Here is a 25,547-nt window from a genome sequence, read left to right on the forward strand (position 1 = left end):
CAGCCATTTACGTCATTGCATATGCCATTGTACCAGTGGATAATACGAATAACTGGAGGTGATTTCTTGAGCTGCTGCATGAGGATCTAGGGAGCTACACCCAAAATGGGTGGTGTTTCATTTTGGACATGTAAAAGGTAATGATGTCTTTGCTATTTACTGGTTATTGTATTTTAGTAAGGGTTGAACTCCTTAGATTGATGTATTTTTTGTAGCTATGTTTTGCTTTCATGATTCTGTTTCTATATTTACTAGTTTGTTTCACACATTGTTATTGCCTGTATTGATAGAATGTGGTAAGAGTAGAACTTAATAAATCGTGGGGATGAATTTGCTGTCACTTATACATGTGTATGTGTAGGGATTAATTTGATGTCACTTATGTATGTGTAGGGACTATTTTTATGTCACTTATGTAAGGTGAGGGACCATTTTGGGTCCTGATATTGTAAGTTATTAATTTCAGTGGTTTCGTGTAGGGGCTAATCACAGCTGTGCAGGAGGTTTTCCCTGATGTCCACCACAGATTTTGTGTATAGCATTTGCGGAGAAATTCCAATAAGCAGTGGAAAGACAATGAACTTAGAGGATTACTATGGGAGTGTGTAAGATCTACTACTCAAGAGGGATTCATTGAGGGATGATGAAAATTCAGAGAGTTAAAAAGGAATCATGAGAGTACCTTTCCAAATGACGAAGAGATGCATGGAGTCGGGCCTTCTTCCCCTCCCAACCAAAATGTGACAACATATGTAACAATGCTTGCAAAGTATTCAATGCCAAAATCAAGGAAGTAAGGGTTAAACCAATTATCACACCACCAGGTAATTCAACTATTACTCCACCCATCATGACCCACTCAAATCACGTTCAACAATGGCAGCTCAACAATGGCAGAGAAGGCGAAGGAGAGCAGAGAAGAAGAAATAGAGTGGTTTTTGATAATAAATTGGGGATTAGGGTTATAAAATAATTCAGGGACTAAATTGAGTTAAAAAATGATAACAACCACGTCAGATATCCAACGTGGCGCCTCTCCATACACGTCAGCGCGCCGTTAATGAATTTTTCCCGGAAAATGCTTCAGGGACGACCGTGAAACACTTGTGTTAAATTCGGGGATAATATTGAGGCCAGTGCAAGCTTAAGGACCACTTTGAGGGTCGAGTGTAAGTTCAGGGATCACTCTGAAGTTTAACTCAATAATGTGTTATCCTTTTTAAGTAAGAGTTTATTTATCTTGGCTAACGAACTATAATTGAAATGATATAATTTTTTCATACTCAGTTAAAAATTTTTGAATTTCACTCCTAATTTAAAAAAAAACACATAACAAATTAAAGTGTTAAGAACCCTAAAATTACGATGAAAAATAATATGGCTACTAACTAGTCTGTTAAACATCATAAATTTTCAGTTACAAGGAACAAACACTCATCTTCATCAGCATCATCATCATCAAGAATTCCTTGTACTTTCATTTTAAATAATTGTTGAATCTCAAAAGTATATCTCTTTTTTCTTGTTGAGCAGTTTCTTACTATAGAAGACATCAGCACAAACAACTCCCACTGAAAAAATTGCCAAAACAGCCAGTGTTCTCCGTACTTGACCATAACACATTGTTATGTAATTCTAAAGTTGCAATAATAAGAAAGGTTCAATTCACTCTGATGGTGAAATTTTTGTGTTATACTCACATTTGTGTCCCCACTGCTGCTAGTTACTTTAGGTAATTCATTAGAAGTTCAATTTGAGTAAAAATCTGCAATACAAATTCTATTAGATAATATATGCCTATAATTTCTATAGCTCACAATGTCTTCCTTATTCTTTTACTTTTTAATTTAGCTCAAATACTTAACCAATTGGTATTTATTCATTGTCAATGCCATAGCCATAATTTGCAAACATCTTACATGTTTGGGGGAAACTTAATAAATAAAATAAAATTACTGAAGCAAAAAATGTTCAGGTATGTTATTGTAGACTCAAAATTTTAACTATTTGTTTATTTATTTAAAATTGTTGGCAAATTTTTTTTAAAAAAATATTATTTGTACCATTTTCTTATACACTAAATCGACTTACTTATTTCTGTTATAAATAGACCATAAATTTCAAATAAGAGAAATGTTATTTCTACTTATTTTTTGAAAAAAATATTATTTGTACTCATTTTTTTTATACAAACACTAAATCGACTCACTTATTTCTATTATAAAATAAGATCATAGATTTCAAATAATAATCGAAGAAAATAAGTTGACCTAATATAAGAATAAAATTAAAAAATACATATATATTTTATCAAAATTTCAAAACCTAACTAATTTTGCATTAGAGATTCAATAATTAGTATAGGATTCAAAAACAGAACATTTTATTTTCTTAAATGTCCGTATTAGTATCCTTTTTAATGCAGAAAGATTAAAAGGCATTTCCATTTTCATAACAGTAGCACTAATTAACTTCCAAAGAGAAGATACTAGAAACTAAAAAGTGAGAGATGAGAGAACCATGTGACGTTGTTGTTGGAAGAGAGCAATCATCACTCCCTTTCCAAAGCACTATGAAAACAGAAAATGTAGCAACATGGTGATCCATAATGTTTACCGTGGTCTCCACCAAATCCAGGTTCGTACATGCATGAATAGTTGAATAATTCTCTCCTTGAACTATCTTCTCAAGTCACAAGCTCCACCATTCTCACACCAGAATGAGTTTGTCCTATCACACATTATCATTTCTTCGTCACAAATCTTGACCCTTGTCCCCAACACTTATACTCTCATTCATAAAGTTTACAAAAACCAATAGAGAAAAATTTAAAGATGAACATATTTTTTTTGTCTAATATTTTTAACTATGGATCTAATTTGTTTAATCTAACAATCTAAAAATAGATTTTAATTTAAACTTTTAAATATGATTAACTAACCGCTTACTAAAAATAATAAATTAAAGATAAAACTAATACTAATGGGATTCAGTACACCAAAATTGATCAAGGAAAGCAATTTTTTTAATTTTTATCGTTAGATAATTAAATCAAGAATATTCAAAAATAGTACAAATATAATATGTTAACTAGAATATTGAAAAAATTTGAAATCAAATTAAATTGGAAGTGAAAACTAAGTTGCATCTTAAATTAAAAGGTGATAAAAACTACAAGAATGTAACTTGTTTTTCTAACACAAGACAACACAACATTTATGAAAAATGAAAAATCAAGAATTTGAAACAAATTTAAATAAGGAATTTAGCTAGTCAAAATTTCTACTAATTTTTTGAACTATTATAACTAGTACTTAATTGTTATAAAAATTATTATTTTATTATAAAACTTTGCTTATATAAAAATTTGAACTTCATATACTTTAATTAGCTTTGTATGAATCAAAATATTTAGTGTTTATTTAAATAGTGAAAACGACATTTCTTGAATCAATGAAAAGAAATTATGTCTACTATACTAAGTAGAAAGAGTGGTTGAGCCGAAGATAGAGTTTCTGATATGTGATCAAGGTTTTGTTCTCACATACCCCAGAAATGTTCGATCAACCATCTAAGATGGTAAAAGCTAAGGATCATGGAAGTTACAAAGGCATGCATGAGCCATTGGTGTTGTTGCACAACCCTGTTTTGCAGCGATCAGCTTCACAATGCAAAGATAACACATTAAATTATACAACGACTACTTGACATAATGTTATTATTCCTTTGGTAATTGATATCTGTCAATATTCTCCTTTCTGTGTGGTGTTCTTGAGTGTGTTAGATATCTTCTTTCTTTTCTAAGTTATATGTGACAACGTGGTGTGATTTGTGGGGTGACTTGAGATCAAAGCAAAGGTTGAAAGGTGGAAGAAAAAGGGGGTGAATTATGACTTATGAGTTGAAATTAGGAGTTTAAGTGTCAACTTTTTTAATTGAGTTCAATTTACAATACTTGCCTTCACAATGTCCTTAATTCACGAAGACCAAAGATGGTTTCCACATGGAATTTCTTAAGGTCAGTAATGGCATTTTAGTCTATAAACTTTTGAGGTAGTGTATCATACTATCATGGAGTCTGAAAAAAAAAAGTAACTAATAAAAGAATCAGAATAAAAAAATTAAAAAGCATAAGAAGTAAATTATGCTGTAAGAATAAAGATAAACTTTTTTTTTTTTTTTGGGGTCTGGAAGATAAACTCCATAACCTTCCACAATAGTGGGTTGGGTTTTTTTTAATTTTGGTCATTTACTGGATTGGGTTTGAAGAGATAGAACATAGTTCAGCTTCATATTTCAGTAAGATCTATTTTCAAATTACATATGTTCTCCAAAAGCCCACTTTAGAATCCAGGTTTCAAAATAGCATCTAATAAAATACCAAAAAAAAATAGCATCTAATAACCCAATTACAAGAACCAATACCAAAATGAAGAAATATTGAACACAAAAATAAAAAAGAAAGAGATAAAGTATTATTTTGATTCTTTCCGGACTAAATTTTAAATTATTTTTTAATATTTTAAATATTTTATTTTTGTCCAAAAAAATTTAAATGAGCTTAATATTATCTTACTATTAAATTTAATACGAATTATTAATAATATTATTAGTTAAATCATATCTTTTTATTTTTGTAGGTTAAAGAAATATAACTAAAATTTTTTTATAGACTAATTTAAAGAACGAGTAATTTTTTAAAAATTAATTTGACCATTTATTCTATTATTCATGTCAAATGTAATAGTAGAACAATATTAAATTTATTTAAAAAAATTTAAAATTAAAATAAAATAATTAAAATATTAAAAGCTAAATTAGAATTTGACTAAATCTTTTCGAATTAAAACGTTACTTTATCCAAAAACAAAGCCAGAAATAAGCCTAAGAATCGAGATTTCTCTGAGGCTGAAATTTCTTTAATGAGATCAATATTGACAACTTCTAAGTTGTAACCATGCTTCATGCATTATGCAACATTCAACATCTCTTCACACTTCACCTGAATGTTTGATTAACAATAATAAAATAATGGTAACGGTGTATACGGTTTGATGTCAAGACCAATTTAACAATATCCAAATACTAACGAAATAAAATAATGCAATTTAAGTTATTTTAGTAATAATAAATATAAATAAATTATTATTAAAACATATGAGCACAAGTATACGCTGTCTAATGTCACAAAACCGTTGGTCTTTTCTCTAATATGGATTTGAATGCCAGCTTCCCAAAATAACGGATTTTTTACTTTTTAGTTCCTGTTAACATCAGACAAAACTGGTTGTCCTTGATACTAATTCAATTGCAACCTGGGCTATAATATTATTGGTAATACTATACGACTAAGTCATTTTAATAATTAAATTAGTTTACTAATTTGTTAATACGAAAATTAATTAAAAAAACACATAAAAAGAAGAAAAAAAAAACTCACTTGAACTTATTACTAAATTAGTCAACTAATTTTTCCGAACAAACCAACCAGGCAACCAATAATCATTACTATTTTTATAAACAAAGTGTGAAATAAAGAAGATTACCGTGGATACCTAGATTTAGAAAGTGAAAACGTAGCTGTCTGGTTGACCAACAGGTTAAGACCTGCATACAAAGACAGTCACCCATGTTGAAAAACATGATCATGATTCATGATGTATACCACATGTTCTCTAATCTTTATCTACCTTCACACTAGTATACAGAATGTATTAATAATATAACAACTATTTTTCTGTCTCCTTGTTCATTATCTAGAACATGTGAACTATGATAACTAGTTTAATATATTCACCTACCTCATATATGGTAGGTTCCATTTGGACAGCTTTTTCTTCTTTTGGGTCTTCTCCAATCACTGCTCTATTTTAACTGATGTCATCCTTGTATAAAAAAATGGTTGCCCAAATCAAACTTCGCTTGCACTTTGGATTTAATTTCTCATTTTCTTAGTTTCTTACTTAGCTTCTTAAATTTTGTATATTTATAAGGCTGTAGAGGCCGCTAGAGGGTTGGGTCACTGGGTCAGTAGTCAGCTTGGGGACAAATAAAATTCAAACCAAATTAAACAATTTTAATTAGCTTTAATTTGATTATTTTTTATTTTTTATTATTTTTTAGAAGGACAATTAGACTAATTTAACCTAGAGTTCGAGTCGATATATTTTTAACGTAAACATTCAAATCGAACTCTAACGAATTTTAAAAGAATTTTTTAAGGATTGTTCGTATTAGATAGATTAATTATTCCGTCGCTTTCAATCAATTTTTTAATATGCATTTTGAACAAATAAATTTCTAAACAAATTAATTTTTTTTTTAAACAACAGAAAAACCAATCTATTTGAAGATGATTTATAAAGAAAGAAAATCTTTTATAAACAAAGTGTTTTATCTGAAATTTTTTAAAAATTAATCTAATTTCTTTTTTTTTTGGAAAATAGTAAATTTTTGTTGTGAATCTAGTATTTCAGGTTTCATTATTCGAATTTGATATTGGTCGTAGACTTGACTCCGTTCAACAATTTTAAACTCGATTCTTGCTTAAACAAAGTTGTTTACTATTTGAACTAATCTCTTGGTAGCAGACATGGAAAAACCAAAATTGAACGAAAGAAAAAATATATCAACATCAAAATAGTATTATTAGAAATTAGAAACAACAGTATATTAGTAAAAGAAGAAAATTTTACAAGGAAAGCAATAACAAATATATCTTTACAAAGCAAGACATATATCAAAATATAATTACTTCAAATTTATATAGAAATAATAAAAAAAAGAACAGCTTTTGAAAAATCTTATTAGTTCAGTAGTTCTAAAGTCACTTTGAAGTTTGAAGTGAACTATTAGTCTACAGTTAAGACACAGTTACAAAAAGCAATTATTGACTTTCCCCATTGGGGTAGAACACTGTTCAAATCACCTCCAGCTAACTAAAAATTTTTACAAAGTACTGAAATACTGTTCCTTCTTGTCATATGCCATAAAAGCTAATCTTATTGAAGATACTTCCAGAAACTACAATGAATGATCATTGGATCCAGTCCCCCACAATCAACATTAAACTACCATGTAAGTTGCCGCAATTTTAGCTAGAGATGCATGTGTCCATAAGAGGGGGAAAAAGAAAAACCAATTATGAATTATCCACGCAGGGGAAAAAAGAAGCAACTTAGTAATATTTTACTATTAATCCATCGTCATGAGCAATTTTTTCCTCTTGTCAATAATGATAACTCTATCATCACAATAGTGAAAATACTATTAACACTAGAATAGTAGTACTACTACAAGTAACAACAAACACATTTAATTTCACCTAGCTTCACAAAGTAAAATTGGTTAATTGCCAGAGCTTTTTTTGTCTTTTATTTTTTATTTTTGGTTATCCTAGGAAAATGCACTAGATAACTAATTAATTATCAGCATAATTAATTAACAACTTGCTATAATAATTAATAAGATTCGATTCCCACATTTTTCCATTCTCATCTCACCCAGAACAACACGTCTCGGTTTGTAATTTGTATTATAAAGTAATGAAATCAAAATGTGGCTGCAGATTAATTACACAATGTTAAAGTTAATTAAACCAAGTTTGCTAATTTAGTAGGAGCTCCCAAAATAGTAAATTAACAACAGAATCCAAACTAAAACTTGAAAAGCATAGTGTATACAATTGATACAAAAGCTTGTCAATTTCTCGTATCACTTGCATTTTATTTCATCAATTTTTGTTTTAACTATATACAAATTTCACTAGCTTCTCCAACCACCAAATTCTACCTACATCCAAAAAATCTAATCTAGATATGTAAATATCATAAGAGAAAAAAAATGAATAAATCATTTTTTTTAAAAGAGGAAAGTAATGAGAGTGGATAAGTAAGAAGGAGTTTGTTTCTATTTTTAGATTGCTATCGGATCTCTACTAATCCGATCTGAGACGCAGATACTATAAACCAGTGTCGGCGATTCAGATCGGTGGAGGGAGTAGATGAGTTCTATGCAGATCACATTCTTAATCTGCGTAGAATTCCGCTACTCCAGAAGCTTCCCAGAGGCGTTGGTTGTACTCGTTCACCTTGTGATCGGGAACGAAAGGAGTCCTACAGAGAGGGCAAGTCCTTTGATCGTGGTCCATCCAACGGTCCACGCAACCGCGATGGAACACGTGTCTGCAGTTCGCCATACACCTGATCTCGTCTTCCGCGGAGAATTCGCTCAGGCAAACCGCGCATCCGTTCTCCGTCGTGGCCGGAATGAAATCTCCGGCGCCGGCTAGGTCGCTGAATTTCATGACGGGGAGGAATTCGCGGATGAGGATAGCGGAGAGGGAAGGGATGGTGGTTGTGGTGGTGGTGGTGGGCCGAAATTGGGCCTGGTGGGCCTGGGTCCAAGAGAGAGGGTAGGGGTCGGTGGTGGTAGTGTCGAGGAGTTCAGAGAGGCCGAGGAGGCGGAAGAGGGAGAGTACGAGGTTTCGGAGGGCGGCGAGGAAGGTGAGGAGGCGGAGGAAGATGTTTGGGACGAGGACTTCCGTGTAGCCGACGGGGAACCCCATTGTGTAGAGAGAGAGAGAGAGAAGGTTGTGTTGTGAATTGGAGAGAAGTGAGGAAGGTGAGAAAGGTATATAATGGTGATAAGATGGTGTGACGAAGGGAGGAGGGGACAATGACCAATGGAAGATTAGGTAGGTTGAGAGGTTGGTATTTTTTGGACGGCACTCTTTTTTTTTTTTTCCTTTTCCTGTTTAGAGTTTCTTTTTATTCCTTTTTACTCCATTTTTTAAATAGGTTTCATTTATATTAACCCATATTTTTATCACATTGTGTAGTAATAATAATAATAGGAAACATTCATATTCATATACAGTTGTCTTTATTAATAATAAATATAAAATTAGTTAAGATAGTAAGTAATTTATTTCTAATTAAAAAGATTTAAATTTTAGAAATAACAAAAATAAATTTAGAGTTAATTTTAATGTATTAATAATATAAAAAATTTTATATGATTATTTAATTGAATTTATATATTTAGATTATTTTTTAAATAATACTTTTAAAATTTAGTTACTTTATTAATATAATCATATAGAATTGATTAAATATCTGTTTAAAGTTTTTATATTGTTAGTATATAAAAATAATTTTTTTATACATATATAAAAATGTTTTAAAACTAGAAATGTATACGATAATTAATGAACCCTTTATTTTCTTTATATATTATTATATTATAAAACATTTCATTTTACATCACTAAGTGTTATCTTATTTTAAATGTTGATGAAATATGTTTTACTTTCAAACATTAACAATAAATAAATAAACTATTCCGTAATATTATTGCGGGAAAATATTAGTTTGTATTAAATGCAAAACAGCAAAAGTGCAAAACTAAAGTATAATACACAGCTCAATTGCTTGGTTTGAATGTTACTTTAATTGAACGATTCAGCATAAAGCGAACTTCTAAAAATCTTTACGTAATTTAAAAGAATTGTGGTTTTTCAAAATAAACAATTTAATCGAAAAGAGACAAGACCAGTAAATATCTCTTTAACGAATTTAGTTAATTAGCTAAACCACCAAAACCACCCCACCGCTCCCCTCCTAATTCTTTTGAAATTATTGCTCCCTTCAGAGTTATATTATTACTAGAGAGATAATGTATTATTTTATTTAATTTAATATTTATAATTTTAGTTATATAATATTTATAACTATATATTTATTATATAAAAAATTATACAGTCATTTTAATCATAATTAATAAATACTAAATAATATAATTTTAAATTATTTAGATTGATTATTTTTTATTATCTCCTAAATATTATTAACTATGTATAATATAATTGCACCCACAACTTAATAACTGTAATTTTTCTTTTTAATGTCCTATTTTATAAGTTTGAGATTTCTTGTTGGACTCTCATTTTTTTTTTTATCAAATATTCTTTCAAGCTACATGGTCAAAACCGTATTTCACACTAGGAAAAGAAGTCAATATCTTATTATGGGGACCATGCATGTTTTCGACAATCCTACAACACACGCAATTTTCTGCTCTAGTTTTAACCACAAAATCTAATCGTGCCACGAGAAGATCCAAATTCCAATAACATGGTATATTTAATTTTGAACAATCTAAGTTGAAAAGTCATGTTATACTACGTGCTGTATTAATGTTACCGTGATGACTAGGTTTTCTTTTTGCATTTTTGGTTTGATAACATGTTGTGGCCTTACTCTATCTTTCACAGAACTTGTGTTAATATTAATATTCCACGCAAGCTCCATGTGCTTCACTAAGGAAAGAGCGTGGAAGCCTAGTGCGTATCTAAATCTAAATTAAATAGTAATTATTTAATTATTATCATCAATTATTCTAAATGGTCATAGATTCATAATTATTTATTACTAAACAGCACGAACCATGATTATGGAGAAAAATAAAATATTAAGTTCATGCCTCTTATACGTGTTTATGTCACTTCCAGAAAATACTATATATTATGTTTCATCAAATGATTTTTTTTTTTTTTTGGTGTCTTGTTCATCAAATGATTATAACTATAGGAAAGTGATGAGATAGTACGTAGTATAATATAAAGCCAACATGTTTTATTTTAAAGACATGTTTTGTTGTATAGGCACCGTTCTGTGCTAGGGAAGATTGGTTGGTTGTGTTCATGAACCACTAGCTTATTGCTTAATTAATTATTAACATTATTATTGTTCGGATTATTTAGTTTATTGTATATGACATTTGTTTTTGTAATATTTTAACATTTGCAGTTTGGTTTTCACTTTTCAGCATTAGTGGCTGCTTTTTTATGAGATCATCAGAAGATAGAGTTTCAAATATATTGGTCTGACCGTGTTGACTCAAGTCAACTAAGAGGCAACCCCTTGGCTTTAGAATGTTTTCATCACTATGGGTCTACGATGGTGGACCTACAAATGAATTCTCACACTCATCAATTTAAAACATTTCTAAGGCGTGTATAATGATGTTTGAGAAACTTTTGCACCACCATTTTTAGTATTTTTAATTATTATTTAATTAATATAAATATTAAATTATTTTTAATAAATATATTTTATTAATTTATATATAAAAATTTTAAAATATATAAATATAAACTGTACTAATTTATATATATAAATTTTAATAAATATAAATATAAATTATTATTAATTATATATTAATTAAAAATGATATAATATTTATTAATCATATAACAGTACTTATAATAGTTTTAGATAAAATTACGTACAGAAAGATGAAACATTTCAATTAAAGAACCTGTTACTTATTTTTTAAGACACGAGCGAGGAGACAATTATAGTAGAAAAAAAGATTTAATATAAAATTGTAAGTGTAAATTAAACGTGTAGAACATTAAATTGCAACAAGACTTATTAAATCATTAAATTGTCTGATTTAGTAGAGATATTGTAGAATTATTGATGGATTTAAAATCATAACATCAAAGATTTTAAAAATTCTATTGTAGCTACTATAAACACAATACATGTATAAAATATAATGTTTTTAGATCAATTATATTCTATATTAATACTTTGATATTTATTGATATTACAGTACAAATTAACTATTTTTTATTATATAAATATTTTACATATTAATAAATAATAGTACATACTATTTATCTAACCTTATTTAACGAACTTATCAGTTGTGTCAGCATTTGAAGAATGCGTCTAAATGTGTTTAGATAATTACGTTTAAAAAATATTATTATTAAACAAATTAGTTTTTTTTTTAATAATAAAAAGACCAATATAATTTGAATTATTTTTTAGTAAATATTTTTCAGAAATCTATTTGAGGATTTATTATTAATAAATTGATGTATATTTAATAAGGTTGAGTCTTTAAGATCTAATCAATGAAATTCTGTTGGAAAAAAAAGAAGACGACTTTTTTATTTGTTTTTTCTTTAAGAAAGTATTACATTTATATATTGGAGTAAAAACTTGTTCTTTAAATACTTACTTCCATAAAATGATGGAAAGGAATGACGCCTTATGTAATCATAAAGATTCTTATTAGTTTCTTTTGCCATGTTATTACGATTTTTCAATAAATTCAAGAAATTCAAATGTTTCATTGTAAGGAAAAAAGAAAGCTGTGTTATTAGTTAGTTGTTCCAAAAGATAAATATGAAAGTTAAGATACAAACTTTGCATATTAGTATGGGTGATGTTCATTTTATTCATAAACTAAAAATTTAGCCAATTGTACATATTGTACACTTAGGTCATTGGCTCCCTAACACTACTCTATATTATCATTTGGAAACCAAATCCAAAAAAAAAAAATCAATTACCAATTTCACTTGATAAATAATATTTGAAAAGGTGTTGGATATTTATTAGATTTGTTATTATGTATCTTTTATGGTTTATGGATAAAAATACTCTTATCTTTTTTAGATCAACTATATATGATTATAAATTAAATAGTTAAGACTGTTTTTATTCATTGTATATATTGAAAAGTATACAATAAATCATATAATAAGGTGTGTATATAGCATAGCCACAAGTTAATATATAATTTTATACATTTACATACACTATTATATATTACATAACATTATTTAGTTATAAAGCAAGCAAAAGGGGGACAGAACACTAGTGAAGATGTTGTTGTGATTTTGAAACTTGGCCTACCCAAGATGTGTGGAAATTTCCTCTGATGTAATAGTTTCAACACTGTTGACCACAAGAAAAGAAAGATATATATAAAAGGGGGATTAACCTAAGAACATCATGTGTATAGAGATGATGAAAGGGGGACCAGGTGAATAGGGTTTGGACAAATTAAAGATTACTCCAAAGAACAAATTAAAATACAACAAGTAAAGGGACCTTAAAAAAAAGGAATAAACATCAAAGAAGACAAATATTGACCATTGGACATTGGTGTGGCCAAGAAGAGCATGATGGGTATTTGGGTAGGAAGGGCATAACCCTTGTGAAAATGAAAGTGGCTTAAATGGATGCACCATAATACAAGAAGCATATGATGAACAAAGTGATAACATTTGATGTTTGATTTATTAGTTTATGCTTTGCCTTGTAATGCCAAGACACAAATGGGCCAACTGTGTTATGTCATATTACAGGCCAAGTTTTTACTTGACTCATTCAATAATGTCAAGAATTGTTTATCAAGTAATTTTTTTTTGGGTAACTATATCAAGTAATATATTATATTTAGGAGTAAATGTTTTTTTCAGTTCTGATTATTTGTTTAAAAGACAAAATATTCCTACATAATTAAAAAAAATTAATTAATCTCTATTTAAGTAATTAGTCTAAATGGTCATTGATATATCATTAAGTCATAATTTATAAAAGTCACTTAGATCAAATACTTGATTTTTAAATTGTGAAGGGACTTTTTGTCCTTTAGGTAAATACTCAGAGATTAAAATAAATATTTATTTAATTTTTATTTTTGATTTATTAATTATTTTATTAGTCTTTATAGTTTTATTAAATTTTTAATTAAATTTTTATTTTTGTTCTTTTAACTGGGTTCTTATACTATTTTGAACCTTATGATTAGGTCCTTCTTATTGTAAAAAGTATTAGCATTAATTGAATATTTTTTCGCAGATTGAAGGTATTCATAATTAAAAGCCTAATTAGATCTTTGATCACATGTATTTTGGAAAGAATATTTTGTTAATTTTAACAATTTTGATATAAAAATGACTTAATTATAAAATTGAAAGTAATATAAAGACCTAATTAAAAAAAACTATAAAACTTTAATTAAAAATTTAATAAAATTATAAAAACTAATAAAATAATTAATTTTTTTTTGGTAATGGTAATTTGCTTGCTTACTCTAATATTTTCTTAGAATTTAGAGATAAACACAAAAATTATTTTTAACACTCTGTCTTAAAGGATAAACTTGAATATCTAGAACATAAATGTTGTTAGACTGAATATTTAAAAATAATTTAATAATAATTAATATAGATTCTAACATTACTTTAACAACACATCTCATTGTGATCATTTTTCTGTGCCAAAGTCTATTTCTTCTTCATGTACTACTCTATGTTATCCAACTTCTTCTCTTAAACCTCAACCTAGTTTAGTGAATAATCAAAGTAATTCGTTTCATACTTTTCTTACCAGTTTAAATAGTAATACTGCATCTATTTGTAATATTTCTGCTTTCAATTGTAATTCTGTATCAAACATTGAATTGTAGCATAAAAGATTATGTCATTGTGCAATAAAAATTATTATTACTGTTCTTAAACATTGCTCTTTGCCTATACCTTCTAATCCTCACCATGATAATGTGTGTGAAACCTGTTCTCTTGCCAAAATACATCGTTTATATTTTTCTAGCATTGAAACTACATACAAATCACCATTTGAACTGGTATTTGCAGATATTTAAAGTCCTGCCCCTGTTACATTTAGAAATGGCTATAAGTATTACATTTGTTTTGGTGATGCTAACTCTAAATTTATTAGTATTTTTATGCTAAGCAACAGATCTCAAGAACTTACAACCCTACAACATTATAAATTGCTTATGGAAAAATAACTTTGTTGCAAGCTGAAATCCATCCAAACTGATATGGGGGAAGAGTTTCTTTCGAATTCTTTTAACACTTTTCTAGTTACAAAAGGCATAATTCATCGCAAATCCTGCCCCTACAGTCAACATCAACAATGTTCGGTTGAGAGAAAGCACCATCACATTACTAAGATGGGACTTTCTCTGCTGGCAATAGTGCCTCTCCCATTGCAATTTTGGGAGGATACTTTTACAAGTTCAATTTACATTATTAATAGACTCCCAACTATAAGCTTGGAAAATATATGTCCTTATGAAGTGTTATTTCAACATAAACCAGATTATACTTTCTTTAAGATCTTTGGATGTGCTTGTTATCTATTTTTACAACCTTATAATAAGACCAAGTTTGAATATAAATTTGAACTCTGTCTCTTTTTTGAATATGATTCTAAGTTCAAAGACTATAAATGCTTAGCAAGAAATGAAAAAATGCATATGGCCAAATATGTTAAATTTGATGAAAGGCAGTGTTCATACTAAAAAACATTTTCGACTAATCATTCTATAGATACTCAGCATACACTAACTACATCTCAGATTGCAACTTTTATATTTAAGCTTTTCTACACCTCTATTCCATCAAACTTTCATTAATCACAGGCTTAAACTCCTAACCCAACAAATATTGATACAGTAACTACATTAGAAGCGTACCTTCCATTCTTTAAACCTCCTCACATTTCAGAATGTTCAACTCATACTGAGTCTCCAGATAGTGGTTCTGATCACTCAATCAGTTCATCAAATTCAGTAGACAAGAGCTTTTAGTCTCGTTCTCAGGCATCACTAGGTTCTATAATTCTGATATGGGTATTGAGATTCAATTACCCCTATTTCACCTCCTCTTTCACCCAAAAACACTCATCAAATGATAACTAGATCTAAAGCTAAAAATAGCTCTTCTACTACCTTAATTGCATCTACAACCACAGATATTAATCTTACTAATGATATTCCTAAAAATGTTAAACAGGCCTTACAGTCACCACATTGGAAAGTTGATATGGATTCAAAATACGAAGTCCTTCTAAAATGTGAAACTTGGGATTTAAGTGAGGCTCCACCAAATGCTAATTTCTTAGATAATAAATAGGTTTTTGCAATTCAAAGAGACTCTCAGGGCAGAATTCTTAGATACAAAGCTAGGTTGCTGGCTTAGGAATTCCACCAAAATGAAAGAATAGATTATGATTAGATATTTAGTCCCTTTATTAGACCAATAACAGTCAGGATTATATTAACTTTAGCAGTGTCGTTAGGCTGGGATATTAGACAATTTGACTTTGACAATGCCTTTTTAAATGATAAATTAGATGAATAGGTTTATATGGTTCAACCTGAGGGCTATGTGACTACCAATCCTTCACTTGTTTGTGATCTGAACAGAGCTATTTGTGGGTTAAAATAGGCTCCTCCAGCTTGATTTAACACACTTTCAAATACTTTGACTCAAATTGGGTTTACCAATTCTAAATATGATGTATCCTTGTTCATGAAAGTCACAAACACCTATGCTATATATCTCTTATTTTACATTGATGATATTATTGTCACAGATAATAATCCAAATAAAATCTCTCTATTAATCTGTGAGCTCAAAGTAGTTTTTTCTCTAAAAGAGCTAGAAAAAGTTAGTTATTTTCTAGGCTTGGAAGCTAACTATTTACCCAAGGGATAGTTGCTAGTTACTCAATCCAAATATGCCACAAAGCTTCTGAAAAAGTTAGGAATGGAACATTCAAACCCATTACCAACTTCGATAATGACAAGCATCAAATTATCAACCAATGATTCTGAAGCGTATCACAATTCGAGAGAATATCGAGCAATTGTTAATGTGTTGCAATATTTTACCAGACCTGACATTTCATTTGCAGTTAATCGGGTGTCTCAATTTATGCACAGTCCAACAATACAACATTAGAAAAATGTCAAGCGTATACTTAGATTCGTCAAAGATACAGTAAACTATGGTATTTTATTTTCAAAATCTACTGACTTTCGTATCCTTGCATTTACAGATGCTGATTGTGGTGGAGATTTGGACGATCACAAGTCAATTACTGGATACTGTGTTTATTTCGTTTGTAATCTAATCTCGTAGAGAAGTGTGAAGCAAAACAAGGCGAGTCGCACTAGCAGTAGCACAGAGGCAAAATATCGAGCGGTTGCAGCAGCACGAGCAAAGATCATGTCCATCCAAAAGCTTGTGAGAGAGCTCAAGATACCTCAACCAGTAGCTCCTACCATATACTGTAACAATCAAGGTGCTTGTTTACTGTCAGTCAATCTAGTCTTGCATAGTAGATGTAAATATCTAGAACTGGATTTACATTTTATAACGAATTTAGTGAATGCTAAGCAATTATATATATGGTTCATTTTTCTTCTCAATATCAAGTAACGAATATCCTGACTAAACTCCTATCTGATGTATCTTTTATTAAGTATCGAGACAAACTGAAGGTGTTTGGTAATCTCTCCCTCAGTTTGAAGGGAATATTGGAAATATTAACATTACAGATAGTTAATAAGTTAGTTAGCAGTGTGTTACAAAATTCTCTATATAAAATTGTATATTTTTGTATTGTGTATGTAAAAGATATAAAATTATAATATACAATTTTATTTGTGAGTCTTAACAAAAAATTCTCTTCTTTTTTCTATTCTTTCTTACTCATACTTTTTTTTTGTTCATAAAAAATGTACTGTTGTATATTTTGAGATAAATATTTCAGAATTTAATAGAGAAAAAGAGAGAGAAAGTAGAGGATAAGATAAGAAAGAAGAATTAAAAGAGAGAAAAAATTGAAGACAAAAACAAAACAACCGAATGTAACTTGCGGTTATGTAAAAAGAGTGTGTGGTTGAGAATTTAGCTACTATTTGCTTGATAGGGTTGGAATCATTATTTGCAGTCGTATGTACTCAATGATCACCAACAAGTAAGGTTCGCATGAGCGGATAGAGTTGTAGCCTTGTAGGTAGGGTTCATATATAACGTGAATTCTATCCCGATTAATTCATATAATTGATATCTACATGCTAAAAGATACATATACGAAGTGAAGTAGGGAGTTTAAATTAGAATAAAGGTACGATTACTAATTTATACGTATTAGTATAAGATAAAAAGTGGACAAATAAAGATTTATCACGTCAATTATATTTATCTATATCAATATTTATTTTTTATTTACTTTTTAAAAAATATTATATTACTGTATATACAAAAATATCCTCATTAAAAATTTAAAAAGACAAATATATTTTTTAAAATATTTTTGTTAAATAACTAAATAATTCTTTTTATTTCTATCACAGAAACACCTTTTTTCAATAACAAATAAAATAAAATTCAAATCATCAAACTATTTAAAAAAAAAGAAAAATCAATTAACCTTAAAAATAATTCCAATTTCAAACAAATCTGTTATCATTTGTTTTTGTTGTTTATCCTAATTCATTGTTCTTGTTCTTTACCTTAACCTACCCAGAAAAATCAATTATCCCAGTCCTCTTCTCCTTCTCCTTGCTCGTTGGTTGCTTTCCCAAACTGTTTTCGCTGCGTGCTCCCCTGCTTCACGCCATCCTATCATGGCCCGTGTCCCGCTTTGTCCCGTCTTCACTGCCCTGCCTCGCACCGGCAGGCTGTCGCCACCCTCCCTCGTGCCGTTGGGCTATCGATGCCTTGCCTCACGTCGTCTAAGGTATATTAGCTTTTTTGTTATTGATTCACGAGGTATATTGGCTTCTCTGTAAACACAAAATCTGAATGTTCAGTTTGTGAAAATCAATGGATGGGGATGATAGGGAGATGAACCTTTCACATTGATGTGGTTCTTACAAATTTTGTACTGAGTTGATTCTGTTCTAATAAGAATGGTATATTTTCTATGCTTGAGTCTTGCAATGTTCAAATTTGAAAAAAGATGACACTCTTAGCATTGAGAATATTTTAGCAAAAGCATTGTTAGATTCACCCAATGAAAAAGAGAATAGAATCACAACATTGATCCACTTGCTTCAAACACTTGGGAAAATGTGCATTTTGATCAATTATTTACCCATTTTCATAAATAGTTTATGTGATTGGAATGAAGTGCGGTTGATACCTAGCAAACTTGTAGCAAAAATTCTACCTTTGCTTTGAACTCGTTTGACATAGCTAATTTTATGATATGTTATATTATAAGATAACATTATTTTTCATTATCACTATAATTATAATTATATACCTATGATATCACTACCTCTAGTTTGCTTTGCTATATTTTACTCTTTATTTTTCGAAAAAAAATGCAAACAAATTTATACTGTTATTGTCTAGTAAATTAATTTTCCTGCTTCTATTTGTTCATATTTCAATACTGAGTATTATATTCATTAATATATGGTGTGCCATGATGAACTGCAATACGCAGCCAAGAAATTTTAATTCATTATTTGAATGTGTTGGGAAGCTAATGGGACAGGCCTGAGCTCTTGTTCTTTTGATGAACTCGTTGATTTAATGGTTTTTCCTTAATTATGCTATATTGGTTATCTTTTATGACAAAATTATAATGCTAATTACCTAATTCCATTTCAATTTCAAGAGGCCAATAAGAGTGGTAACAACTGGTTACCTTTACCATGGGCAATTGTTGCCTTGCTTATTCTGGGATTTAACGAGTTTATGACACTTCTAAGATGAGTTAGCTTTATAATGTGCAAATATATAATGTGTTACTGTTAAACTTGTGTTCACGCAAATACCACTTTACTCCATCTACGTAATGTAATTGGTCTAACCCAAGTTTGTTATTCTATGGCAGAAATCCTTTATATTTGATTCTCATTTTTATTGGTTATCTTGTCATTAAAGCCCTAAGCCCTATGGGTGCAACATGACGTCGTTGGTGATTTTCGCCATGGTGCAGTGAGCATCTCTAGAATGACCGTTGATTAGTAGCAAGTTCATTAATCTAATATAGCTAATGACTTTGGTTGCACACACTAATAGCAATTCTGTGCAATTTCATATGACATTTAGTAATAATAATAATAATAGATAGCAAGTTCATTAATCTAACCAAGTTTGCATATGCCTTTTTTTTCAGCTAGCTGGACTCATATCCTGTCTATCAAGCTTCTTCCAACTATAATGATCCTTATGAGAAAGCTAGCAAAGGAGGGGTTCCTCAAACTAACAATCCTTGGCCATATCTATCAACAAGTAATCAAACTGCTGGTAGCACTGTGTCATCTACTGCTTCATCGAAGGTAACTTTTTTGGAACGTGGAACCGAGTGCACCGCTTCATCAAAAGAAGAATAGGAAAAGAAACTCGTCTTTATGGCAGTGCCAAATCTTATGTTGAGATGTGATAGCAATCCAATACTGGTTTGTGGCAATTCAAATATTCAATGCATTAATAAGCATGAGTATTTATGCAAATGCAACATACAATTTTATTTTATTTTATTTTTTTTGTTATAATTAACCTACCCATTGAAATAGATATATTTTTTCCAATTCAGGTTTTTTGGTTAGTTGAAGGAGCAGGGTTATTCTACCTAATTTTTTATGGCCTTGCATGTATTCAAAATTTTTTTAAGAGTTGCATGGGTTCTCTAAATGTAAATGGTATATTACGTTAACGCAAAATAACAATTTTCTGCTATATGATTACTCAGAAATAACTTAATAATAATATTTATCAATCGTGCCAATTATTAATTCATAAATCATAATCTTATATTCTAGTTGGGTGCATGCCAGAAGTGTGTTCATTTTTCAACTAACTCACAGAAATTGACTGCTAATCTGTCTAATTACACATTATGTTGTGACAAAAATTCTCATTTTAGCATCATATATAAGGCTGGTTCCATAAAATTTGTGGTCCAGCTTCACTAAAAGAAAAAATTGGTGTCCAGCATTAGCCCCATCATAAATGCAAATAAGCTAACAATTGCAGATGAATTCACATCATATATCTTAATTGGCTAACTAACCAGTACATATGATTTGTATGGATTATGGAATCATCATGCTAATGGTAAATCACGTTAACAGCAAGGTTATTCTACCTAATTTTTTTTAAACTCAATCATCTTATATAATGTTATATGACTTTAATTTGAAGATATATGGAGATGCAGGGAGACTGGGGAGAGGAGAAATCTTCATACAAGTTCAGCGTGATATCTATTCTTAATATATAAAAATAGGTACATAGGTTTACCCACATTGCTTCTAAGTTATTTCTCTCATTCTACTAACGCCATGTCAGCACCAACGCTTACTTGGCAAAATTTTAGAATCCACCACTCAAATCTTGCCAAATCAACTTTTATTTTCATATAAAAAAACACAAAAAATAACTAAAAAACACAATAAAAACTAACAAATTAACTTTTTCTAAATTAATACTTATTTCTAAAACAACAAAAACACAAATTAACATTTACCCCAACAAATAGCTCTCAAAACCAAAGAGCTTATTATCTTTCTCAAACCCTCATCCTCTTAGCACCTCTCCCTACCAATATCCTATTTCCTCCATCCTCTTTCGATTCCATCCTATTTCCTCCATCATCTTCCGGTCCCATGGGTCATTGTTTTTTCCTCAAAACAAATTGTACGTCGCGATTCCATCTCTGGCGGAGCCGCATTGCATAAATTGCAGAGACCAGGACAAATTCCATTCCTCCTCTTGCGGTTTTCCTGCCAGAGTTTGATTATGGATCTCAGACCAACATCACTATTCGGCACCGCCAACGTATGAAATTTGTCCCAGGTATCTTCCTAAAGATTTTTAACTTTGCCGTTTACTCTTCTCATTGTTCAATATCATTTTCAATAGCCCTCTTTATTTGTTATAAATAATAACATTTTAATTGTGAACTCATTGCAAGTATCATAAGTTTATGTATTCCTCTTTTGTAAATCGTTTTGTCCAACAGTCACAACCAAAATTAATGTGCATTTAAAATTATTGCTCCCTATATACTATCGATTGCAATATTTCATCGTCAAATTATAAATTGTTATTTTACATGTGGAGTACTTCTTCCACAATTTATATTTACGTGTTCCTCTTTTTCAAATTGTTATTCCACATGTGTAGTATTACTTCCACAATTTACTTGGAATAGATTATCATTCTTTGACCATGTCTTATTCTCTTTGTTGTAGAAGAATTTGCAGTGGTAATGACATATCGGGAAGAGTTAATACCCAAAATTGTTAGATAAAAATTAACCAATCACTATTTAATAAAATATTTTAAAAAAATTAAAACAAAAAACTCTTATCTATTATTATTCAATTGAAACATCAAGTACTAATTAAATGCAATAAATATACATTAAAACTGTCATAATAATAATAATTATAAAAAATTTCAGTTACAAGTATTCAAATTCTACAACTTATACATATTAAGATTTTTACTATTCTTCATTTCTTAATCTCTTATACTAATTGTCAAAAATTTTTTAATTTTAATATAATATTTTTATATGTTTTTCATTCTCATTCATTTATTTTTTTATTATTTACAAATAAAAAATTGCAACAAAAGACAAAGTGTACCCATTAATGCAAATCAAAAAATAAAAAAATAAAAGAAAATACAGTTTTGTATAACTCTAATATAAATAACTTATGTCTTTTTTAAAAATAAATAAATTCAAAATATATTTATAATATATTCTCTAAAATATTTTTAATATAATATTTATTAAAATATATTATATAGTATAAATAATTTACTTTTCTGCGCATTGCGCGGGTCTCACTCTAGTTATATTATTATTCCAATAAGAACGAGGAGTGTGGTTGTATGTCATAAATTATATTTCTTCTCTTGGTATAAATTAATACATCTTTTTATTTATTAACTATGTAGAATAATATTAAATATGTGATTAATTTAGATGATAAATTACTTAAATTCAAACTAAGCCATGAAACTAAAAATGAATTTATTTTCTATTTGATGAGTGCGAGCTCATAGAAGAATGTTGTTATTGTCTGGTAGTTTGCAAAGAGAAATGGAATAGGAACAAGAGTCAGCTTCCATTCATGTGCAGAGTAAGATAACTCACTAACTGAGATAACTATAACTATGAACATAGTACAACTAGGTATTTTACTATGTCCACAGAGAGATCAAGAATGAGTTGAATGAAGTTGTCCAACTCTCTATTCCACAGTAATTTCTTCACCGGCTCGGGGGAACTATTCCAAAGCTTTTGTGCGTTGTCTGGTAATTGGTTCAAGTTTATCTTCCCATGGTCATCTGACGAGATTTTTGGGCGTGTCATCAAAGAAGTACAAATGTCTTAACACTTAAATTCTTCTAAACAAAGCATGATGAAGCCTGCACAGTACAAAGAAGAGTTTTCAACAGATAAAGCCAATTCAGCATACCATAACCTATGAATGCCTTAGCTAATTGTACCGTAAACTGCAAAAAGAAATCATTTCTAAACAGAGTGTAAATTTTATCAAAGATTCATAATGTTGAAACCAAATAATAACTAGTACTTTTCAGATTTGACTAATTCCATAATACACAATCACAAACAAACAAAGAAATAATATATGTAAATAGTTATTTACACTTATCATTTGATTACTGTAAACTGTTTTAACAGAAAGACCGAATTCAAAAGTGAAAATGAAACCCTTTATTTTTCTTTTTTCAAATATGCATACTGAATAACTTTCATTTAGATTACAAAATAATATGAACACTATAGTAAGAAAAGAAGCTCTACCAGCAACGGAAACAATTGGTTTTGTAAATTAAGCCTTAGTTCCTATTCTTTTTTTTTCGTATTCCTATTCCTTTATATTTGCCCATTATAAAGCTAACACTCACCTTAGAAAGTGTCATAAACTCGTTAAATCCCAGAATAAACAATGCAACAATTACCCATGGTGAAGGTAATCAGTTGTTACCACTCTTGTTGGCCTCCTGAAATTGAAATGAAATTAGGCAATTAGCATTATAATTTTGTCATAATAGATACACCAATATAGCATAATCAAGGAAAAACCATTAAGTCGACGAGTTCATCAAATGAACAAGAGCTCAGGCCTGTCCCATTAGCTTCCTAACACATTCAAACTATGAATCAAAATTTCTTGGCAGCCCATTGCAGTTCATCATGGCACACCATGTATTAATTTATCAGACAATACAGTATAAATTTGTTTGCATTTTTTATTTTTCTGGGAAAAGAAAGAGTGAAATATAGTAAAGCAAACTAGAGGCAGTCATAGGTATATAATTATAATTATAGTGATAATGAAAAATAATTTTATTATCTTATAATATAAAATATCATAAAATTAGCTATGCCAAATGAGTTTAAAGCAAAGCTAGAATTTTTATTGCAAGTTTGTTAGCTATCAACCTCACTTCATTCCAATCACATAAGCTATTCGGGAAAATGGGTAAACAATTGATCAAAATGTACCTTTCCCCAAGTGCTTGAAGCCAGTGGACTAATTGTTGTGATTCTCTTCTCTTTTTCATTCGGTGAATCTAACAATGTTTTTGCTAAAATGTTCTCAATGCTAAGAATGTCATATTTTTCCAAGTTTGAACACTGCAAGACCCAAACATAGAAAATATACCATTCTTATTATAACAGAATCAACTCAGTATAAAATTTGTAAGAATCTCATCATTGTGAAAGGTTTATCTCCCTATCACTCCCATATCTATTGATTTCCACAACTGAAAATTCGGATTTTGTGTTTATAGAAAAGCCAATATACCTCGTGAATCAGTAACAAAAAAGCTAATATACCTTAGACGACGTGAGGCAAGGCATCGACAGCCCAACAGTGCGAGGTAGGGCGGCGAAGACGGGACAAGGCGGGGCATGGGCCATAACAGGATGGCGTGAAGCAGGGGAGCACGCAGTGGAGATAGGTTGCGGAAGCAAGTAAGCAACCAACGAGCAAGGAGAGGGAGAAGAGGACTGGGAGAATTGATTTTTCTGGGCGGGTTAGGTTAAACAAGAACAATGAGTTAGAGTAAAGAACAAGAACAAACACAGACAACAGATTTGTTTGAAATTGGAATTATTTTAAAGGTTAATTGATTTTTCTTTTTCTTTTTTAACATAATTTGATGATTTGAATTTTATTTTAGTTGTTATTGAAAAAGGGTATTTTTGTGATAAAAATAAAAAGGATTATTTAGTCATTTAACAAAAATATTCAAAAGGATATATTTGTCTTTTTAAAATTATTAATGAGGGTATTTATGTATATATAGTAATATAATATTTTTTAAAAAATAAATAAAAAATAAATATTGATGTAGATAAATATAATTCACGTGACAAATTTTTATTTGTCCACTTTTTATCTCGTACCGATATGTATAAATTAATAATTGTATCATAGCAATCATCTACTTAATATGATTTTTGTCCCATAAACAATAAGAATTGAAAGAAGAAATGGATGTGGATTCAACTGCACTTTTTTTAGGCCCAACGTACACTTCGTTCACAAATCTATTTGTATTTGATATCAAAATTGGTAATTGTTATGTGTCTAAAAATTAATATTTAATTTAAAAATATAAAATTAAATAATTTTTAAATATTAAAAATTTATTATAATAAATAAATTAGCTAAAAAACAGTATCGTCAAGATGAAGAAAAAAAAGTATTATGTTTCTTTATAGTGGCTAGTAATTTTTATTTATTTTTTTATATTACTAGTACAATAATAGGTATCTATCCACATTTTTTAATATAATTTTTACTCTAATATAATTTTTACTCTTTTAGTGTACATTTTAAAATATATTATTTATTTATTTTTAGTGAAAAATAAACTTACACGTAATTAAATATATTTACTAGACTCAAAT

General features: G+C 29.3%; 1 protein-coding gene and 1 long non-coding RNA gene across 4 annotated transcripts; one reads left to right on the forward strand and one right to left on the reverse strand.

The window, feature by feature from the left end:
• Nucleotides 1–7,649: 7,649 nt before the first annotated feature.
• LOC112797489 (brassinosteroid-responsive RING protein 1) lies at nucleotides 7,650–8,774 on the reverse strand. Its single transcript, XM_025840462.3, has one exon. It carries the CDS (start codon nucleotides 8,564–8,566, stop codon nucleotides 8,027–8,029), a length of 540 nt encoding a protein of 179 aa, XP_025696247.1. The 5' UTR covers nucleotides 8,567–8,774; the 3' UTR covers nucleotides 7,650–8,026.
• A 7,427-nt stretch (nucleotides 8,775–16,201) lies between these two features.
• LOC112797490 (uncharacterized) lies at nucleotides 16,202–20,172 on the forward strand. Of its 3 annotated transcripts, XR_011881437.1 has the most exons (4): nucleotides 16,202–16,585; nucleotides 16,677–16,922; nucleotides 18,153–18,365; nucleotides 19,758–20,172. It is a non-coding gene; the product is annotated as an uncharacterized lncRNA (long non-coding RNA). The 3 variants fall into 3 exon arrangements; XR_003199797.3 differs by lacking the exon at nucleotides 16,202–16,585 and having other exon boundaries at nucleotides 16,586–16,922; XR_003199796.3 differs by lacking the exons at nucleotides 16,202–16,585; nucleotides 16,677–16,922 and having other exon boundaries at nucleotides 17,973–18,365.
• The last annotated feature ends 5,375 nt before the right edge of the window (nucleotides 20,173–25,547 follow it).

Source organism: Arachis hypogaea, chromosome 4 (assembly GCF_003086295.3).
Source record: "Arachis hypogaea cultivar Tifrunner chromosome 4, arahy.Tifrunner.gnm2.J5K5, whole genome shotgun sequence".
Taxonomy (NCBI): domain Eukaryota; kingdom Viridiplantae; phylum Streptophyta; class Magnoliopsida; order Fabales; family Fabaceae; genus Arachis; species Arachis hypogaea.

Excerpts from the sequence above, each read along its gene's own strand:
- LOC112797489 (XM_025840462.3), bottom strand. The coding sequence starts at position 8,566 with ATGGGGTTCCCCGTCGGCTACACGGAAGTCCTCGTCCCAAACATCTTC.